Source organism: Amblyraja radiata, chromosome 45, assembly GCF_010909765.2.
Source record: "Amblyraja radiata isolate CabotCenter1 chromosome 45, sAmbRad1.1.pri, whole genome shotgun sequence".
Taxonomy (NCBI): Eukaryota; Metazoa; Chordata; class Chondrichthyes; order Rajiformes; family Rajidae; genus Amblyraja; species Amblyraja radiata.
This window is the reverse complement of record NC_046000.1, coordinates 9539358-9556073: the sequence shown is the minus strand read 5'-3', so window position 1 is coordinate 9556073 and position 16716 is coordinate 9539358. Positions and strand designations below refer to the sequence as shown.

General features: G+C 53.9%; 2 protein-coding genes across 3 annotated transcripts in view; one reads left to right on the top strand and one right to left on the bottom strand.

Moving 5' to 3' along the window:
• Positions 1 to 1938, top strand: part of dpp3 (dipeptidyl peptidase 3) — a 29821-nt gene extending 27883 nt beyond the window's left edge. For both annotated transcript variants that reach the window (XM_033015385.1, XM_033015386.1), the window contains exon 18: positions 326 to 1938. In XM_033015385.1, the coding sequence (XP_032871276.1) occupies positions 326 to 471 (146 nt within the window). In that variant the 3' untranslated portion in view covers positions 472 to 1938. The remainder of the gene's footprint in view (positions 1 to 325) is intronic.
• Positions 1939 to 3014: 1076 nt separating this feature from the next.
• On the bottom strand, positions 3015 to 8942 carry LOC116968624 (E3 ubiquitin-protein ligase pellino homolog 1-like). The gene is made up of 6 exons (XM_033015388.1): positions 8709 to 8942; positions 8099 to 8228; positions 7855 to 7956; positions 6771 to 7088; positions 5391 to 5579; positions 3015 to 3707 (listed from the first exon to the last, which is right to left on the bottom strand). Exons 1-6 carry the CDS (start codon positions 8861 to 8863, stop codon positions 3126 to 3128), a joined length of 1476 nt encoding a protein of 491 aa, XP_032871279.1. The 5' UTR covers positions 8864 to 8942; the 3' UTR covers positions 3015 to 3125.
• Between the last annotated feature and the right edge of the window lie 7774 nt (positions 8943 to 16716).

Here is a 16716-nt window from a genome sequence, read left to right as displayed (position 1 = left end):
TGCTGCTGGCCTTGCCGAGGCAGCGCGGGGTGTAGGTGGAGTCGACGGAAGGGAGGAAGGTGTGGGCCGCGTCCACAATTCTCTTCTTGGACGGAGCTGTTCCCAAACCTTTAAAAAATATATATAAATGCTTTCCACGGCGCATCTGCAGAAGTTGGTGAGAATTGTTTGCTGAACCTCCAAAGCCTTTTCCAAGGGAAAGCGGAGGCGTGGGTGCGCTGGTCCCGGCCGAGGCTGGTCCAGGAGAAGTCGACGGTGACCTCGTTGAACTCCCCGGCACTTTTAAACGGATACCCCTCTTTCTTTCTTCACTTCCTGAACTCAGGTGGAGACATCCAGTTCCAGAGCTACGAGGCATCGGCCGCCGGCCTGATCAGCTCCTTCGTCGAGCGATTCTCCGAGGATGGCGATGAGCTGGAGACCTGCCTTCAGGAGCTGTCTTGCCGCGACTCCAAACACTGGGGAATATGAATCCGACTTCCACAGCTAATCCCTCCAGTCTCCGTTATATTTGCAAGAACTCGTGGGGTTTTTTCTACTTTCAGTCTCGGCCTTTTTCCGCTTCGGACAAGTTTGATTTCTCTTCCCCCCCCCCCCCCCCTCTCTGTTAGAGTTTTGAATTCCAAAGATCACAATCGGCCGGTGGGCCGAAGGACCTTGTGTCCACGTCTGGTTTAAGTGCGGCACGCTGGCGCAGCGGGTAGAGCTGCTGCCTCACGTCACCAGAGGCCCGGGTTCGATCCTGACCACGGGCGCTTGTCTGTACGGAGTTTGCACGTTCTCCCCGTGACCTGCGTGGGCCTAGTGTGTGTGTGTGTGTGTGTGTAGGATAATGTTAGTGTGCAGGGATCGCTGGTCGTCACGGACTCGGTGGGCCGAAGGGCCTGTTTCTGCGCTGTATCTCTAAACTAAACCAGTGCCGCAGGAGGTATATTAGCGGGGTGGCCCTTAACCCTTTCACCGCCAGTCCCAGGCCACAAGGTACACAGAGATTCGAAGAGGTCTCTTCATAAAATAACTGTGTGTGTGTGTGTGTATTCAAACTGCGACCACAAGTGATAGGAGCAGAATTAGGCCATTCGCCCCATCGAGTCGAACAGAATACCCCTCTGCCATTCAATCATGGCCGTTCTATCGTCCCCTCTCAACCCCATTCTCCTGCCTTCTCCTCATAACCCCATGACAACCAAACCAATCAAGGATCGATCAATCTCTGCCTTAAAAAATATCCACTGACTTGGCCTCCACCACCGTCTGTGCCGATGAATTCTACAGATTCACCACCCTCTGCCTAAAGAAATTCTTCCTCATCTCCGTGCTGAAGGTACATCCTTCAATTCTGAGGCCGTGACCTGTGGTCGTAGACTCTCCCACTAGTGGAAACATCCTCTCCACATCCACTCGATCCGGGCCTTTCACGATTCGCTAAGTTTCAATGAGGTCCCACCCCCTCATCCTTCTAGTGCAGGCCCAGTGCTGTCAAACGCTCATCGTACGTTAACCCGCTCATTCCTGGGATCATTCTGGTAAACCTCTGGACGGGCGGCAAATGGCACCGAGCCACACGACCTCGGACTGAGCTGCCGGCTGGACGTGCCGGTTTCAGTTATTCCGCGGATGTCCCTCTGTCTCTGACCCCAGTGCCCGCCATCTCTCTCCAATGAGATCTCACGGTGGCGCAGCGGGTCGAACTGCTGCCTCGCAGCGCCAGAGGCCCGGGGTGCTGTCAGTACGGAGTTTGTGCGTTCTCCCCGTGACCCGCGTGGGCATTCTCCAGGTTTCCTCCCCCACTTCAAAGACGTGCAGGGGTTTGTAGGCAAATTGGATCGGTGTAATTGTGTAGGATGGTGTTGGTGTGCGGGGATCGCTGGCAGGCGCGGACTCGGTGGGCCAAAGGGCCTGTTTCCGGGCTGTATCTATAATAAAAACTAAGGTGGATTTGGTTGTTCTGTTTTTGCTGGCGTGTATGGGAAATGGTGTCCTCTTGATCAGCGACTGTGTGTGCGTTGTCTCTATGTGCGTGTGTGTGCGCTGTCACTGTGCGTGCGTGTGTGTGCGCTGTGTCTGTGCGTGCGTGTGTGCTGTCTCTGCGTGCTGTGTCTGCGTGCGTGTGTGTGCGGGGAGGAGGAGGGACTGGGGTGTCTAATCTGCATCTCTACTTCAATGCACATTAGTACGTGGCAGATTATTATCGAGTGGTTTATGAGTCACAGCTTAAACCTGCCCACCCCGACCTACACGATGGCACAGTGGTAGAGTTGCTGCCTCTACGGCACCAGGCGCCCGGGTTCGATCCCGACTACGGGTGCTTGTCTGCGCGGAGTCCGCACGCTCTCCAAATGTGACGTCGAAGAGAAAACAGGTCCCACGCCTGTCCAACTTTTTGTAGCTGCCTCACCTCGCATCTGGTACAAAAAACTGAAAAAGAACTGCAGACGCTGGATAAAATCGACGGTAGACACAAAATGCTGGAGAAACTCAGCGGGCCAGGCAGCATCTATGGAGAGAAGGAATGTCAAGGACCCCCCCCCCCCCCCCCTGGCCACTCCCTCTTCTCCCCTCTCCCATCGGGCAAGAGGTACAGAAGTGTGAAAACGAACGCACGCACACCTCCAGATTCAAGGACAGTTTCTTCCCGGCTGTTATCAGGCAACTGAATCATCCTACCACAGCCAGAGACAATAAGTGCAGGAGTAGGCCATTTGGCCCTTCGAGCCAGCACCACCATTCAATGTGATCATGGCTGATCATCCCCAATCAGTTCCCCCACCCCGTTCCTGCCTTCTCCCCATATCCCTTGACTCCGCTAATCTTTAAGAGCTCTATCTAGCTCTCTCTTGAAAGCATCCAGAGAACCAGCCTCCACTGCCCTCTGAGTCAGAGAGCTGGTCTCGACCCGAAACGTCACCATTCCTTCTCTCCATAGATGCTGCCTGGCCCGCTGAGTTACTCCAGCATTTTGTGTCATTCTGGTGAAGCCCTCTGCAGAGAAAACCCATTGTATTTGAAACTTATTTACTTCTTTTCATTTTATTTCTTTAAAAAAAAACGACAGGGGTTTTTTTGCATAACTACAGTCCTCTAGGGGGTGGAGGGGGTCAAGCTGGGAGGTTGGAGGTCAGAGTTCAGTCGAGCGGGCCCTGGTAGATGAGGCGGACGTGGCCCTTGTCCCCGGTCAGCCAGGTGGCACAGAACGGGCAGGCTGCGTGGAAGGCGTGGGTTCCGTGTGGCAGAGGGACCCGCGACCAATACTTCACAGTCTTGGCGGAGCAGACGTGGCCGCAGGGGCAGAAGGCGTGGGTGGGGGGGCCGGCGTCTAGGTAGGAGGCCGCCTCGCTGCCCATCCACAGTGGGACGTAGGGCCCCACTCGCCGGCAGAGGGGGCACTCCCTCTCCTCCGGGCCCCCGCCCCTCTCTCCGCACTCCTTGCGGCAGCCCCAGTCGTGGTAGCCGTGCACGTGGCCACAGCTCATGTACACCCAGGGCTGCTGCTTGTCCACCCCCTCGCGCCGGGCCAGGCTGGGGAAGGCCAGCGTGCTCAGGCCCACCGGGCACTGCGGGCGTGCTGCGTTCACCTCCCTCCGCAGCGACTCCAGCTGCTTCAGCGTAGGGGCCTGGTCCAGGCCCTGCGGACTCCTCCAAAGCAGCGTCGCCCCGCACAGGTCGATCAGAGAACCGTCCTGCAGAACGTTAGACTCATTCTCCACCTGGAGGGAGGGAGGGTGAGGGGGACAGAGAGAGAAAGAGTTCAAGTTCAAGTGAGTCCGGAAGTGGCGGCTCGCCTGCAGTCCGTTTGTTTTTACTTTTTTGTGTTGTTTTTTATTCGGTTTGTCTAGTTAAGTTTTTGGTTTTTAGGTTGTGTTTATGTGGGGGGGGGGGGTTGAAACGGGGCTTGCTGTCTCTCCCTTCGGGGGAATGCGACTTTTTTGTCGTATCCCCCTTCTCTGCCTCCGTCTGCGCTGAGGCCTAATGACGGAGCTGGCGACCTCGAGACTCCGGAGGCAGAGCCAGTCAGGACTTGCCCTGGGCTCGCTCCCGTGAGGGCGGCCCAGCTCGGGGCTGGAACGTCGCTCCCGTGAGGGGCTGTGACGCTCCCGTGAGGGCGGCCTGGCGCGGGCGGGGCTGAGACTCTCCCGTGAGGGGCTGTGGCATTTCTGTCGGAGCGGCCCAGCTCGAGGGAGGAACGGCACTCACGTCGGAGCGGCCCAGCTCGAGGGAGGAACGGCACTCACGTCGGAGCGGCCCAGCTCGAGGGAGGAACGGCACTCACGTGAGGGCGATCCGGCTCGGGGCTGGGACGGCGTTCTGGCGGCGGTGACCTGAGTCCGGGGTTGAGCCGCGGGCCCAACAGCTGTGTCTGCTGGACTGGAGGGCGGCAGCTTCGACCACCCCGGGCCGCGGTGTTTGAGCCGGCCCGTTCGCGGGGTTCGGTGAGCCGCGGGACTGTTTGTACCATCGCCCGGTGGGGAATCGCCTCAGCGCAGAGGGAGAAGAGGAGGGAAGAGACTGCAGCTCTAAGATTTTTGCCTCCACCACAGTGAGGAGGTGTTTGGAGGACTCACTGTGGCGGATGTTAATTTGTGTTTAGTGTTGTTTATTATTGTATGTATGACTGCAGGCACGAAATTCCGTTCAGACCGTAAGGTCTGAATGACAATAAAGGTAATTCAATTCAATTCAATGTGTACCTGTATAGGACAATTAAATTCTTGCTTTGCTTCAGAACATAGTAGGCATTGACTACAAAACAGATCAGTGTGTCCATATACCATAATATAAATATATACACACATGAATAAATAAACTGATAAAGTGCAAATAACAGAAAATGGGTTATTAATAATCATAGAGTTTTGTCCGAGCCAGGTTTAATAACCTGATGGCTGTGGGGAAGTAGTTATTCCTGAACCTAGAGAGAGAGATAATGAAGGTGTGAGAGGCAGAGAGACAGGGAGAGTGAGGACAGAGACGGGGTCACGTAACAGTTTACCCCTCTGTTGTGCCGACACGCACAGTCAGAGATGTACACACAGATGCAGATTCACTCACAGTCACACACGCACAGTCACATAGTCAGGATTACACACACATACACACACAGTCACACACACACACACACAGTCAGGATTACACACAGACACACACACACAGTCAGACACACACGCACACAGGATTCCACACACAGTCCCACACACACAGTCACACACACACACAGTCATACACACAGTCAGGATTACACACACACACACACATTCAGACACACACAGTCAGACACACACACACAGTCAGGATTACAGACACACACACACAGACACAGTCAGACACACACACACAGTCAGACACAGTCACACAGTCAGGATTACACACACACAGAGTGCGGTGTGACGTACCAGCTTTCCCCGCTGCTGTGCGGAACGAGTTTCCCGTAGAGCGTACACCTTCCCGCACACGGAGATCTCGCGCCAGGGTCCGGGGGTCGAGTCGTGGGTGAAGCCGTGAGCCGGGTGCATGACCAGCACCCCGTTGGTGGTCAAACCGTCCATCAGCCCATCTGAGGTCCGCCACTTGGCCGCACGTTCCTGCACGCAGACAGGGGGACGGGTTAGAGCAGCGACCAGTCCCACACGCTCACACCCCCCCCACAACCTAACCCTCCCCTCTCTCAATCTCTCTCCCATCCCTCTTCTCTCCCCCCCCCCCTCCCCTTATAGACAATAGGTGCAGGAGTAGGCCATTCGGCCCTTCGAGCCAGCACCGCCATTCAATGTGATCATGGCTGATCATCCACAATCAGTACCCCATTCCTGCCTTATCCCCATATCCCCTGACTCCGCTATCTTTAAGAGCCCTATCTAACTCTCTCTTGAAAGCATCCAGAGAACTGGCCTCCACCGCCCTCTGAGGCAGAGAATTCCACAGACTCACAACTCTCTGTGAGAAAAAGTGTTTCGTCGTCTCCGTTCTAAATGGCCAACCACTTATTCCTAAACTGTGTGTGTGGCCCCTGGTTCTGGACTCCCCCAACATCGGGAACATGTTTCCTGCATCTAGCGTGTCCAAACCCTTAACAATCTTATATGTTTCAATAAGATCCCCTATCATCCTTCTGAACTCCAGAGTATACAAGCCCAGCCGCTCCATTCTCTCAGCATATGACAGGCCCGCCATCCTGGGATTCTTGCCATAGAGGGTGTACAGAGAAGGTTCACCAGACTGATTCCTGGGGTGGGAGGACTTTCATATGAAGAAAGACTGGATAGACTCGGCTTGTATTCGCTATAATTTAGAAAATTGAGAGGGGATTTTATAGAAACTTACAAAATTCTTAAGGGGTTGGACAGGCTAGATGCAGGAAGATTGTTCCCGATGTTGGGGAAGTCCAGGACAAGGGGTCACAGTTTGAGGATAAGGGAGAAATCTTTTAGGACCGAGATGAGAAGTTTTTTTTTTTCAGGCAGAGAGTGGTGAACCTGTGGAATTCTCTGCCACAGAAGGTAGTTGAGGCCACAGTTCATTGGCTATATTTAAGAGGGAGTTAGATGTGGCCCTTGTGGCTAAAGGGATCAGGGGGTATGGAGAGAAGGCAGGTACAGGATACTGAGTTGGATGATCAGCCATGATCATATTGAATGGCGGTGCAGGCTCGAAGGGCCGAATGGCCTACTCCTGCACCTATTTTCTATGGAATAAAGTTTCTCCTCATCTCCGTTCTAAATGGCTTACCCCTTACTCTTAAACTGTCTCCTCCTGTCCCTCCCCCCACCACTCACCCCGAGGAAGATGTTGTTGGAGGAGTCGAAGCCGGCAGCGTAGACGCGGGCGGTGTGGGGTTGCGAGCGCTGGCAGGTGATGCGGCAGGCGAAGCGGGAGATGGTGCTCTGCAGCGCCGGAGACTCGCCGCCAACACCCCCACCAACGCCCACGCCCCCGCCCACGCCCCCGCAGCCGACACCCACGCAGCCCCCAATGCCGTCAACGCCGCAGCCAACGCCGCAGCCTACGCCGACCACCGCACCACCGCCACCCGGCGAGCTGGGAGCCGTGTCCGTCACCACAAAGTCGATCAGCGTCTCCGTGGAGCGGCCAATCTGGGGGGGAGAGGAGGGGGAGGGGAAGAGAGGAGGGAGAGGAGGGGGGAAGGGAGAGGAGGGGAGATGGAGGGCAGGAGAGAAGGGAAGGAGAGCAGAGGAGAGGGAAGGGGAGAGGAGGGGGAAGGGAGAGGAGGGAGGGAGAAAGAGGGGGAGGGGAGGAAGGGAGGAGGGAGAGGGAAGGGATAGGAGGGAGGGAGATGAGAGGGGAGAGAGGGGGAGGGGGAGGAGAGGAGGGGAAGGGATAGGAGGGTAGGAGAGAAGAGGGGGAGAGAAGAGGGAGGGAAGGGAGGGAGGGGGAGGAGAAGGGACGGAGGGGAGAGGGAGGGCAGAGGAGAGGAGGAAGGGGGGAAGGGGGAGGAGGGGGGAGAAGAGAGGGGAAGGGGGAGGGGAGGAGGAGAGGAGGGGGAGGGGATAGGAGGGTAGGAGAGAAGAGGGGGGAGAGAAGAGGGGGGAGAGAAGAGGGAGGGAAGGGAGAGGAGAGGGTGGGAGAGGAGGGCGGAGGGAAGTAGGAAGGGGAGAGAGCGGAGGGGGGGAGAAGTGAGAGGAGAAGCGGGTACGAGAGACGGAGAGAGGGTTGATGGGGAGAGGAAGAGTGAGGGGGAGGATGGGGGGAAAGGGATGAGAGAGAGAGAGGAGGGAGAGGGGGATAGTGGTTAGAGGGGTGAAAGTCAGTGTTTTACTCCCTTCTCTTCCCCCTTCCACCTCCTCCCTCCGCTTGTACCCGCTCCCCTCTCCCCCCCCCCCCCTCCGTTGCCCTGGTTACCTGGAACATGTCTGTGTTGTTGTCGTGACTGTACTCCACGATGACGGACTGGCTGCGGGAGAGTGTGTACGACACGCTGTGATGCCCCATGTTGCTCAAGGCCTGCAAGCAAAGGCCCCAGGCTCAGTCTGCGGGCGATCACCGGTTCAAATCCCCCACGGGGAGGAACGGTGGGGGGGGGGCGTTGGATCGGCAAGCGAGGGAGCGTTGCGCCGCGGGAGGATCGGTGAGGGGGGTGGGCTACCTTGGTGACCAGGGGCGTCGAGGTGATGTGTACCAGGTCCGGTTTGACACCGTTGGCGTTAGGCCTCTTGTACAGCGCTAATCGGCTACGCCGTCGACCTCTGTCCCCGTTGCCTAGCGACCCGTTGTACCTGCGGCGAGGGGTGGGGGGCAAACGGCAAATTTAGTTTCGAGATACAACACGGAAATCCCACCGAGTCAGTGCCGAGCGGCGATCCCCCCCCCCTAACGAACACTAACACTATCCTACACACACTGGGGACAATGTTGGCCATTGACAACAGGGGTAGGATTTAGAGACACAGCATGGAAACAGGCCCTTCGGCCCACCGAGTCCGTGCCGTCCAGCGATCATCGCACACTAGTTTCACCCTACACACTATACTGTGGACAATTTACCGAAGCCAATTAACCTACAAACCCGCACGTCTTTGGAGTGTGGGAGGAAACCGGAGCGCCCGGAGAAAACCCGCGCAGGTCACGGGGAGAAAACGTGCAAACACCGTATAGACAGCGACCGTGGTCAGGGTGGAACCCGGGTGTCTGGCGCCGTGAGGCAGCGGCTCTACCCGCTAGGCTGAGGGAGGGGGGGAGGGGGAGGGAACGCTTACCCCAGCACGATGACCTCTCCGTATTTGACGTCCTTGCTGGGCGGGGAGGGGTCGACGGCATCGGGCGTGGGCTGGAGCTGACACGATCGGCCGCAGCTGCTGTGTAGATCCAGGGACTGGGCTGTGACTGCAACACTGCTGCTCTCCAGCACCATTCTACACACGCACACGCACACACGTACACACACACATGCACGTACACACACAGACACACACACACACGTACACACAGACACACACGTACACACAGACACACACACGTATACGCACACAGACACACACGTACACACAGACACACACACGTACACAGACACACACACGTATACGCACACAGACACACACGTACACAGACACACACACGTACACACACACACGTACACACACACACGTACACAAACACACACACACACACACGTACACAAACACACACACACACGTACACAGATACACACACGTACACACATACAGACAAGCAGAGACACACACACGCACACACATGCACACACACACAGACACGCACACACACACGTACACAGACACGTACACGTACACACACACAGATACACGCACACAGACACACAGAGACACGCACGCAGACACACGCACACAAACACACGCGCGCACGCACATACAGACACGCACGCACACAGATACACGGACACGCACACACAGAGATACATGCACACACAGACACGCACACGCACGCAGACACGCACACAGGTGCATAGACACACACACACGTGCACAGACACGGACACACGTGCAAACACACACAGATACAGACGCGCACAGACATGCGCACACGCACACATACACACGCATGCATACGCACACACATGCAAGCACGCAGACACGCGCACATAAACACACACGTGCACATAAACACACAGGCAGCCACAGACACACACACACACACACACACGCACATAAACACACAGGCAGCCCAACACACACACACACACACGGGGAAGAGAGAGGGTTATAGTATAGGTCATAGTCACAGAGTGATACAGTGTGGAAACAGGCCCTTCGGCCCAACTCGCCCACACCAGCCAACATGCCCCAGCTACACTGGTCCCACCTGCCTGCGTTTGGCCCAAATCCCTCTAAACCAGTCCTATCTATGTACCAGGAGTGAATCTCCCTATCCACAGCCTCATCATACACAGATATGATAGTGATGTTTGAGAGGTTTTTAGACAGACAGAGAGATGGAGGGATATGGACCACATGCAGGCAGTGGAGATCAGGTTAACTTTGCACCATGTCCAGCACGGACACCCGCGGGCTGAAGGGCCTGTTCCTGTGCTGATCGGTGCAGAATGGAACATAGAAACATAGAAAATATGTGCAGGAGGAGGCCATTCGGCCCTTCGAGCCTGCACCGTCATTCATGATCGTCCCCTATCAGTAACCCGTGCCTGCCTTCTCCCCATATCCCTTGATTCCACTAGCCCCTAGAGCTCTATCTAACTCTCTCTTAAATCCATCCAGTGACTTGGCCTCCACTGCCCTCTGTGGCAGGGAATTCCATAAATTAACAACTCTCTGGGTGAAAAAGTTTTTTCTCACCTCAGTCTTAAATGGCCTCCCCTTTATTCTAAGACTGTGTGGCCCCTGGTTCTGGACTCGCCCAACATTGGGAACATTTTTCCTGCATCTAGCTTGTCCAGTCCTTTTATAATTTTATATGTTTCTATAAGATGCCCCCTCATCCTTCTAAACTCTAGTGAATACAAGCCTAGTCTTTTCAATCTTTCCTCATATGACAGTCCCGCCATCCCAGGGATCAATCTGGTGAACCTACGCTGCACTGCCTCAATCACAAGGATGTCCTTCCTCAAGTTAGGAGACCAAAACTGTCCGCAATACTCCAGATGTGGCCTCACCAGAGCCCTGCGGAACCGCAGATGCTGGTTTATACCGCCAAGTGCTGGAGTAACTCAGCGGGACGGGCAACAGAAAAAGGATGGGCGACGTTTCGTGTCGGGCCTGAGGGAGGATCCCCGGCCCGAAACGTCACCGATCCCTTCTTCTCCAGGGATGCTGCCTGACCCGCTGAGTTACTCCGGCAGCTTGTTCTCCCCTCAAGATTCCAGCATCCGCAAGTTCCCTCGAATCCCCATCACAGATATTCCTGCTGCCCCCCCCCTCGAAACGTCGTACAGTTTCGAGATACAGCGCGGAAACAGGCCCTTCGGCCCACTAAGTCCGCGCCGACCAGCGATCCCCGCACACTAACACTATCCTACACACAAGCTATAGAGGCAGAATTAGGCCATTCGGCCCACCGAGTCTACTCCGCCATTTGATCATGGGTGATCTATCTCTGCCTCCTAACCCCATTCTCCTGCCTTCTCCCCGTAACCCCTGACACCCGCTCTAATCAAGAATCTATCTATCTCTGCCTTAAAAATATCCACTGACTTGTGGCCTCCACAGCCGTCTGTGGCAATGAATTCCACACAGATTCACCACCCTCTGACTGAAGAAGTTCCTCCTCACCTCCTTTCTAAAAGAGCGTCCTTTAATCCTGAGGCTGTGCCCTCTGGTCCTAGACTCTCCCACTAGTGGAAACATCCTCTCCACATCCACTCTATCCAGGCCTTTCGTTATTCTGTAAGTTTCAATGAGGCCCCCCATCATCCTTCTAAACTCCAGCGAGTGCAGGCCCGTTGCCGACAAACGCTCATCGTACGTTAACCCGCTCGTTCCTGGGATCACACTGGGGACAATTTAGAAACTATATACCGGAGCCAATTAACCTACAAACCTGCACCAAACCAGCACGTCTTTGGAGTGTGGGAGGCAACCGGAGATCCCGGAGAAAACCCACGCAGGTCACGGGGAAAAGGTACGGACCAGCACCTGTAGTCAGGTCTGTGAGGCAGCAGCTCTACCCGCTGTGCCACCGTTTCGGGTTCAAGTCAAGTCAAGTCACACATATATTTATATAGCACATTTAAAAAACAACTCTCGTTGGCCAAAGTGTTTTAAATTTGTTATAAGAATCGTATAGACAAACAAACTACATACATATATACATATAGCCCTCGCTCAGTGGACGTCAGGAAAGGCTTGGGAGTATAGATATGTTTTTAGTCTTGACTTAAAGGAGTCGATGGAGGGGGTTGTTCATTCTGATGGGAAGAGGGGTGCTGCTGTTCCACAGTCTAGGGGCTGCAACCACAAAGGCACGATCGCCCCTAAGCTTATGCCTAGACCGCCGGCCCTGCAGTCTACGGTGCTTCTGGCTGCGGCGGGGACTTTAAATCTCGACCGCCGGTCTGCGGCCTACAACAATCTAAAGCCGCGGTCTCCGGTGAGGAAGAGCCGATCCTGGACTGACTCTAGACTCTGGTCCTGTCTACGGGGGGGGAAATGGAGGGGGACTGGCCAAATGTTTGTGCCTTCCACCACAGTGATGAATGCTGTGGTGGATGTTTGTGTCACATTTTTGTGTGTTCTTCATTATTGTATCGCTGCTGACAACCCAATCCTTGTCGGATCACTGCTCGTGTGGTCGACCGGTTGGTGCAGAGAGTAGCTTTGAATGTTTGTCACTTCGTTGATTGTTCCCTTTCTTTTTTTAAAAGCTACTGTAATGCGCCCTTTAAATTGCCCCTCGGAGATGAATAAAGTGCTTGATTGATTGATTGATTGATATTCAGCAGCCCCAAGTCGGCCGATCTGAGGGGCCTGGAGGTACATAGATACATAGATAATAGGTGCAGGAGTAGGCCATTCGGCCCTTCGAGCCTGCACCGCCATTCAATATGATCATAGCTGATCATCCAACTCAGTATCCCGTACCTGCCTTCTCTCCATACCCCCTGATCCCTTTAGCCACAAGGGCCACATCTAACTCCCTCTTAAATATAGCCAATGAACTGTGGCCTCAACTACCTTCTGTGGCAGAGAGTTCCAGAGATTCACCACTCTCTGTGTGAAAAAGTTTCTTCTCATCTCGGTCCTAAAGGATTTCCCCCTTATCCTTAAGCTGTGACCCCTTGTCCTGGGCTTCCCCAACATCGGGAACAATCTTCCTGCATCTAGCCTGTCCAACCCCATAAGAATTTTGTACGTTTCTATAAGATCCCCTCTCAATCTCCTAAATTCTAGCGAGTATAAGCCAAGTCTATCCAGCCTTTCTTCATATGAAAGTCCTGACATCCCAGGAATCAGGACTAGGTGGAGTGGTGGGTGAGAAGACTTTTAATGTAGGAGGGGGCAGGGCAAGCCCATTGAGGGCTTTGTAGACATGGAGGAGGGTCTTGAAGTGTATACGGAACCGCACAGGGAGCCGGTGGAGAGAGTTTCACCAGGATCGGGGTGATGTGGTCCCTTTTTCCTGTGCCCGTCAGGAGTCTCGCTGTGGTGTTTTGGACCAGTTGCAGGCGGGACGGGGAAGATTGGCTGACGCCAGTGTAAAGGGAGTTGCAGTAATCTAGGCCGGAGGAGATAAATGTGTGGATGATCTTTTCGAGGTCATCAAAGTGGAGGAATTGTTTTATTTTATCTATCGTCCAAAGCAGAAAGAAGCTAGCTTTTACCACGACATTTGTAAAATTTCAGTGCTGAGTCAAATATCACGCCGAGGTTTGTGACGTGGGGTTTGACTAGTGGGGTAAGGCTTCCAAGGCTGCCTGCTATCATTTTGATTGAGTCCGTGGGGCCGAGAAGGATGACCTCAGACTTACTCTCATTTAGTTGGAGGAAGTTCTGGGCCATCCAACACTTTATATCCTCGAGGCAGCAGGTAAGGTTTGATTGGTTTTTGGGCTTCAGGGGGAGATAGAAACATAGAAACATAGAAACATAGAAATTAGGTGCGGGAGTAGGCCATTCGGCCCTTCGAGCCTGCACCGCCATTCAATATGATCATGGCTGATCATCCAACTCAGTATCCCGTACCTGCCTTCTCTCCATACCCTCTGATCCCCTTAGCCACAAGGGCCACATCTAACTCCCTCTTAAATATAGCCAATGAACTGTGGCCTCGACTACCCTCTGTGGCAGAGAGTTCCAGAGATTCACCACTCTCTGTGTGAAAAAAGTTCTTCTCATCTCGGTTTTAAAGGATTTCCCCCTTATCCTTAAGCTGTGACCCCTTGTCCTGGACTTCCCCAACATCGGGAGCAATCTTCCTGCATCTAGCCTGTCCAACCCCTTAAGAATTTTATAAGTTTCTATAAGATCCCCTCTCAATCTCCTAAATTCTAGAGAGTATAAACCAAGTCTATCCAGTCTTTCTTCATAAGACAGTCCTGACATCCCAGGAATCAGTCTGGTGAACCTTCTCTGCACTCCCTCTATGGCAATAATGTCCTTCCTCAGATAGAGTTGTATATCGGGTTGGGTTCAAGGGTGTCGACCCGAAACGTCACCCATTCCTTCTCTCCGGAGATGCTGCCCGAGTTACTCCACCATCTTGCGTCGATTTCTCGTGCATAAACTCTGCAGTTCCGTCCTACGCACGGGAGTTTAAATGTTATTTTCACCAAGGGTAGTTCCACCACTGTATGCTTGGGCCTTGATATGGGACGCTACAGTGTAAGCTAACGCACTTTGTATCGGACTGGCCTTTTCTCTGTTCAGTCGTCATTTGTAACCTTGGCTCGTTATCTCCCTCCCTTAATCCAACTAGATCCGCAGACGTGTGCCTTGTGTCGAATTACATTTGCGTAGGGTGGAACTGGAGATGACAGACACAAAATGCTGGAGTCAGAAGTGATAGGAGTAGAATTAGGCCATTCGGCCCATCAAGTCTACCCAGCCATTCAATCGTGGCTGATCTATCTCTCCCTCCTAACCCCATTCTCCTGCCTTCTCCCCATAACCCCCCCCCCTCCCGACACCCACACCAATTAAGAATTTATCTATTTAAGAAGGAACTGCAGATGCTGGAAAATCGAAGGTAGACAAAAGTGCTGGAGAAACTCAGCGGGTGCAGCAGCATCTATGGAGCGAAGGAAATAGGCAACGTTTCGGGCCGAAACCCGGAAGGGTTTCGGTCCGAAACGTTGCCTATTTCCTTCAGGGTTTCGACCCGAAACGTTGCCTATTTCCTTCGCTCCATAGATGCTGCTGCACCCGCTGAGTTTCTCCAGCACTTTTGTCTACCTAAGAATCTATCTATCTCTGCCTTAAAAAATATCCACTGACTTGTGGCCTCCACAGCCTTATATGGCAATGAATTCCACAGATTCACCAAACCCTACGACTAAAAAAATTCCTCCTCAACTCCTTCCTGAAGGAACGTCCTTTAATTCTGAGGCTGTGACCTCCAGTCCTGGACTCCCCGTTGAAGTAACTCTGGAGGCAGCATCTCTGGAGAGAAGGAGTGGGTGACGTTTCGGGTCGAGACCCTTTCCTCAGACTGATGTCGGGGGGAGTGGGCGGTACAGAGATAGAATGACTGGTGGGAGAATTGGGAATGGGGAGGGGGAGAGAGGGGGAAAGCAAGGGCTATCTGGAGTTAGAGAAGCCAGCGTTCATACCGCTGGGGTGTGAGCCGCCCACGCGAAATACGAGGTGCTGTTCCTCCAATTTGCGCTAGGCCTCACTCTGACAGTGGAGGAGGCCCCAGGACAGAAAGGTCGGCGTGGGAATGGGAGGGGGAGTTACAGTGGGAGATTTAGGCGGACTGAGCGGAGGTGTTCGCTGAAACGATCGCCGAGCCTGCGCCTTGGTCTCGACGATATGCAGGAGTTAATTGTTTAAGAAAGATGCTGGAATAATGGAAGGTAGACCAAAAATCTCAGCGGGTGAGGCAGCATCCATAGATGTGTGCTCGGGCCTGGATATGGAACGCTAGCTACAGCGTAAGGTAGATTATTTTTGTGTCGGACGGGTTCAGTCGTCATTTTGTGACATTGGCTCAGAAACTTCCTGCTGGGACAAAAGCCTCAGACAAATGACACTTCAGCCCTTGTGTGTTAGTACCCTTATAACGGTAGAGTCACATATTAACTGGATGTTGCTATTAAGAGTTTTAGTTTTCGAGATTCAGCGCGGAAACAGGCCCCTAAGGCCCACCGAGTCCGTGCCGACCAGCGATCACCCCCAGCACACTAGCCCTATCCTACACACACTCGGGACAATTCACAATTTACCAAAGCCAATTAACCTAGGATCAGGTTTAGAGGGACACGGGCCAAACGCAGGCAGGTAGAACACCAAGGGTTTAGGCCCGAAACGTCGCCTATTTCCTTCGCTCCATAGATGCTGCCGCACCCGCTGAGTTTCTCCAGCACCTTCGATTTTCCAGCATCTGCAGTTCCTTCTTAAACAGGTGGAACATCAGTTTAGTTTTAGAGATACAGCGCGGAAACAGGCCCCTTCGGCCCATCGGGTCTCTCCCTCCTAACCCCATTCTCCTGCCTTCTCCCCATAGCCCCTGACACCCGCACTAATCAAGAATCTATCTATCTCTGCCTTAAAAATATCCATTGACTTGGCCTCCACAGGCAAAGAAGTCCACAGATTCACTAACAAAATCCCCCCTCATCTCCTTCCTAAAAGAATGTCCTTTGATTCTGAGGCTGTGACCTCTAGTCCTAGACTCTCCCACTAGTTGAAGCATCCTCTCCACATCCACTCTATCCGGGCCTTTCACTATTCTGTACGTTTCAATGAGGTCCCCCCTCGTCCTTCTAAACTCCAGCGAGTACAGGCCCAGTGCCGACAAACGCTCATCATAGGTTAACCCATTCATTGCTGGGATTCTGTGTGCTGTAAGTGAGGACAAGCCTCACAGAGACAATGGAGGGAGAGCTTGAGGAGATGAGAGGGAGCTGGTCCCCGGTGGTCGGGGAGAGTGGGATCTCGGGGAAGGCCAGCGCACGCACCACGGGACAGCACGGTCGACGGGCCAAATGGCCTCTTGCAGCTCCCTCAACCCACTGGAGGACAACTAGTTGGGCCGCTGCCTAGCAGCACCAGACCCCGTTCCATCCTGACCCCTGCAGTGTGTGTGTGTGTGTGTGTGTGTGTGTGAGTGACTGTA

Coding starts and splice junctions, on each gene's coding strand:
- LOC116968624 (XM_033015388.1), bottom strand. CDS start 8,863: ATGGTGCTGGAGAGCAGCAGTGTTGCAGTCACAGCCCAGTCCCTGGAT. Junction 7,957..8,098: donor CGACGCCCCTGGTCACCAAG/GTAGCCCACCCC, acceptor CTTTGCTTGCAG/GCCTTGAGCAACATGGGGCA. Junction 7,089..7,854: donor ACAACACAGACATGTTCCAG/GTAACCAGGGCA, acceptor TCTCCCCCCCAG/ATTGGCCGCTCCACGGAGAC.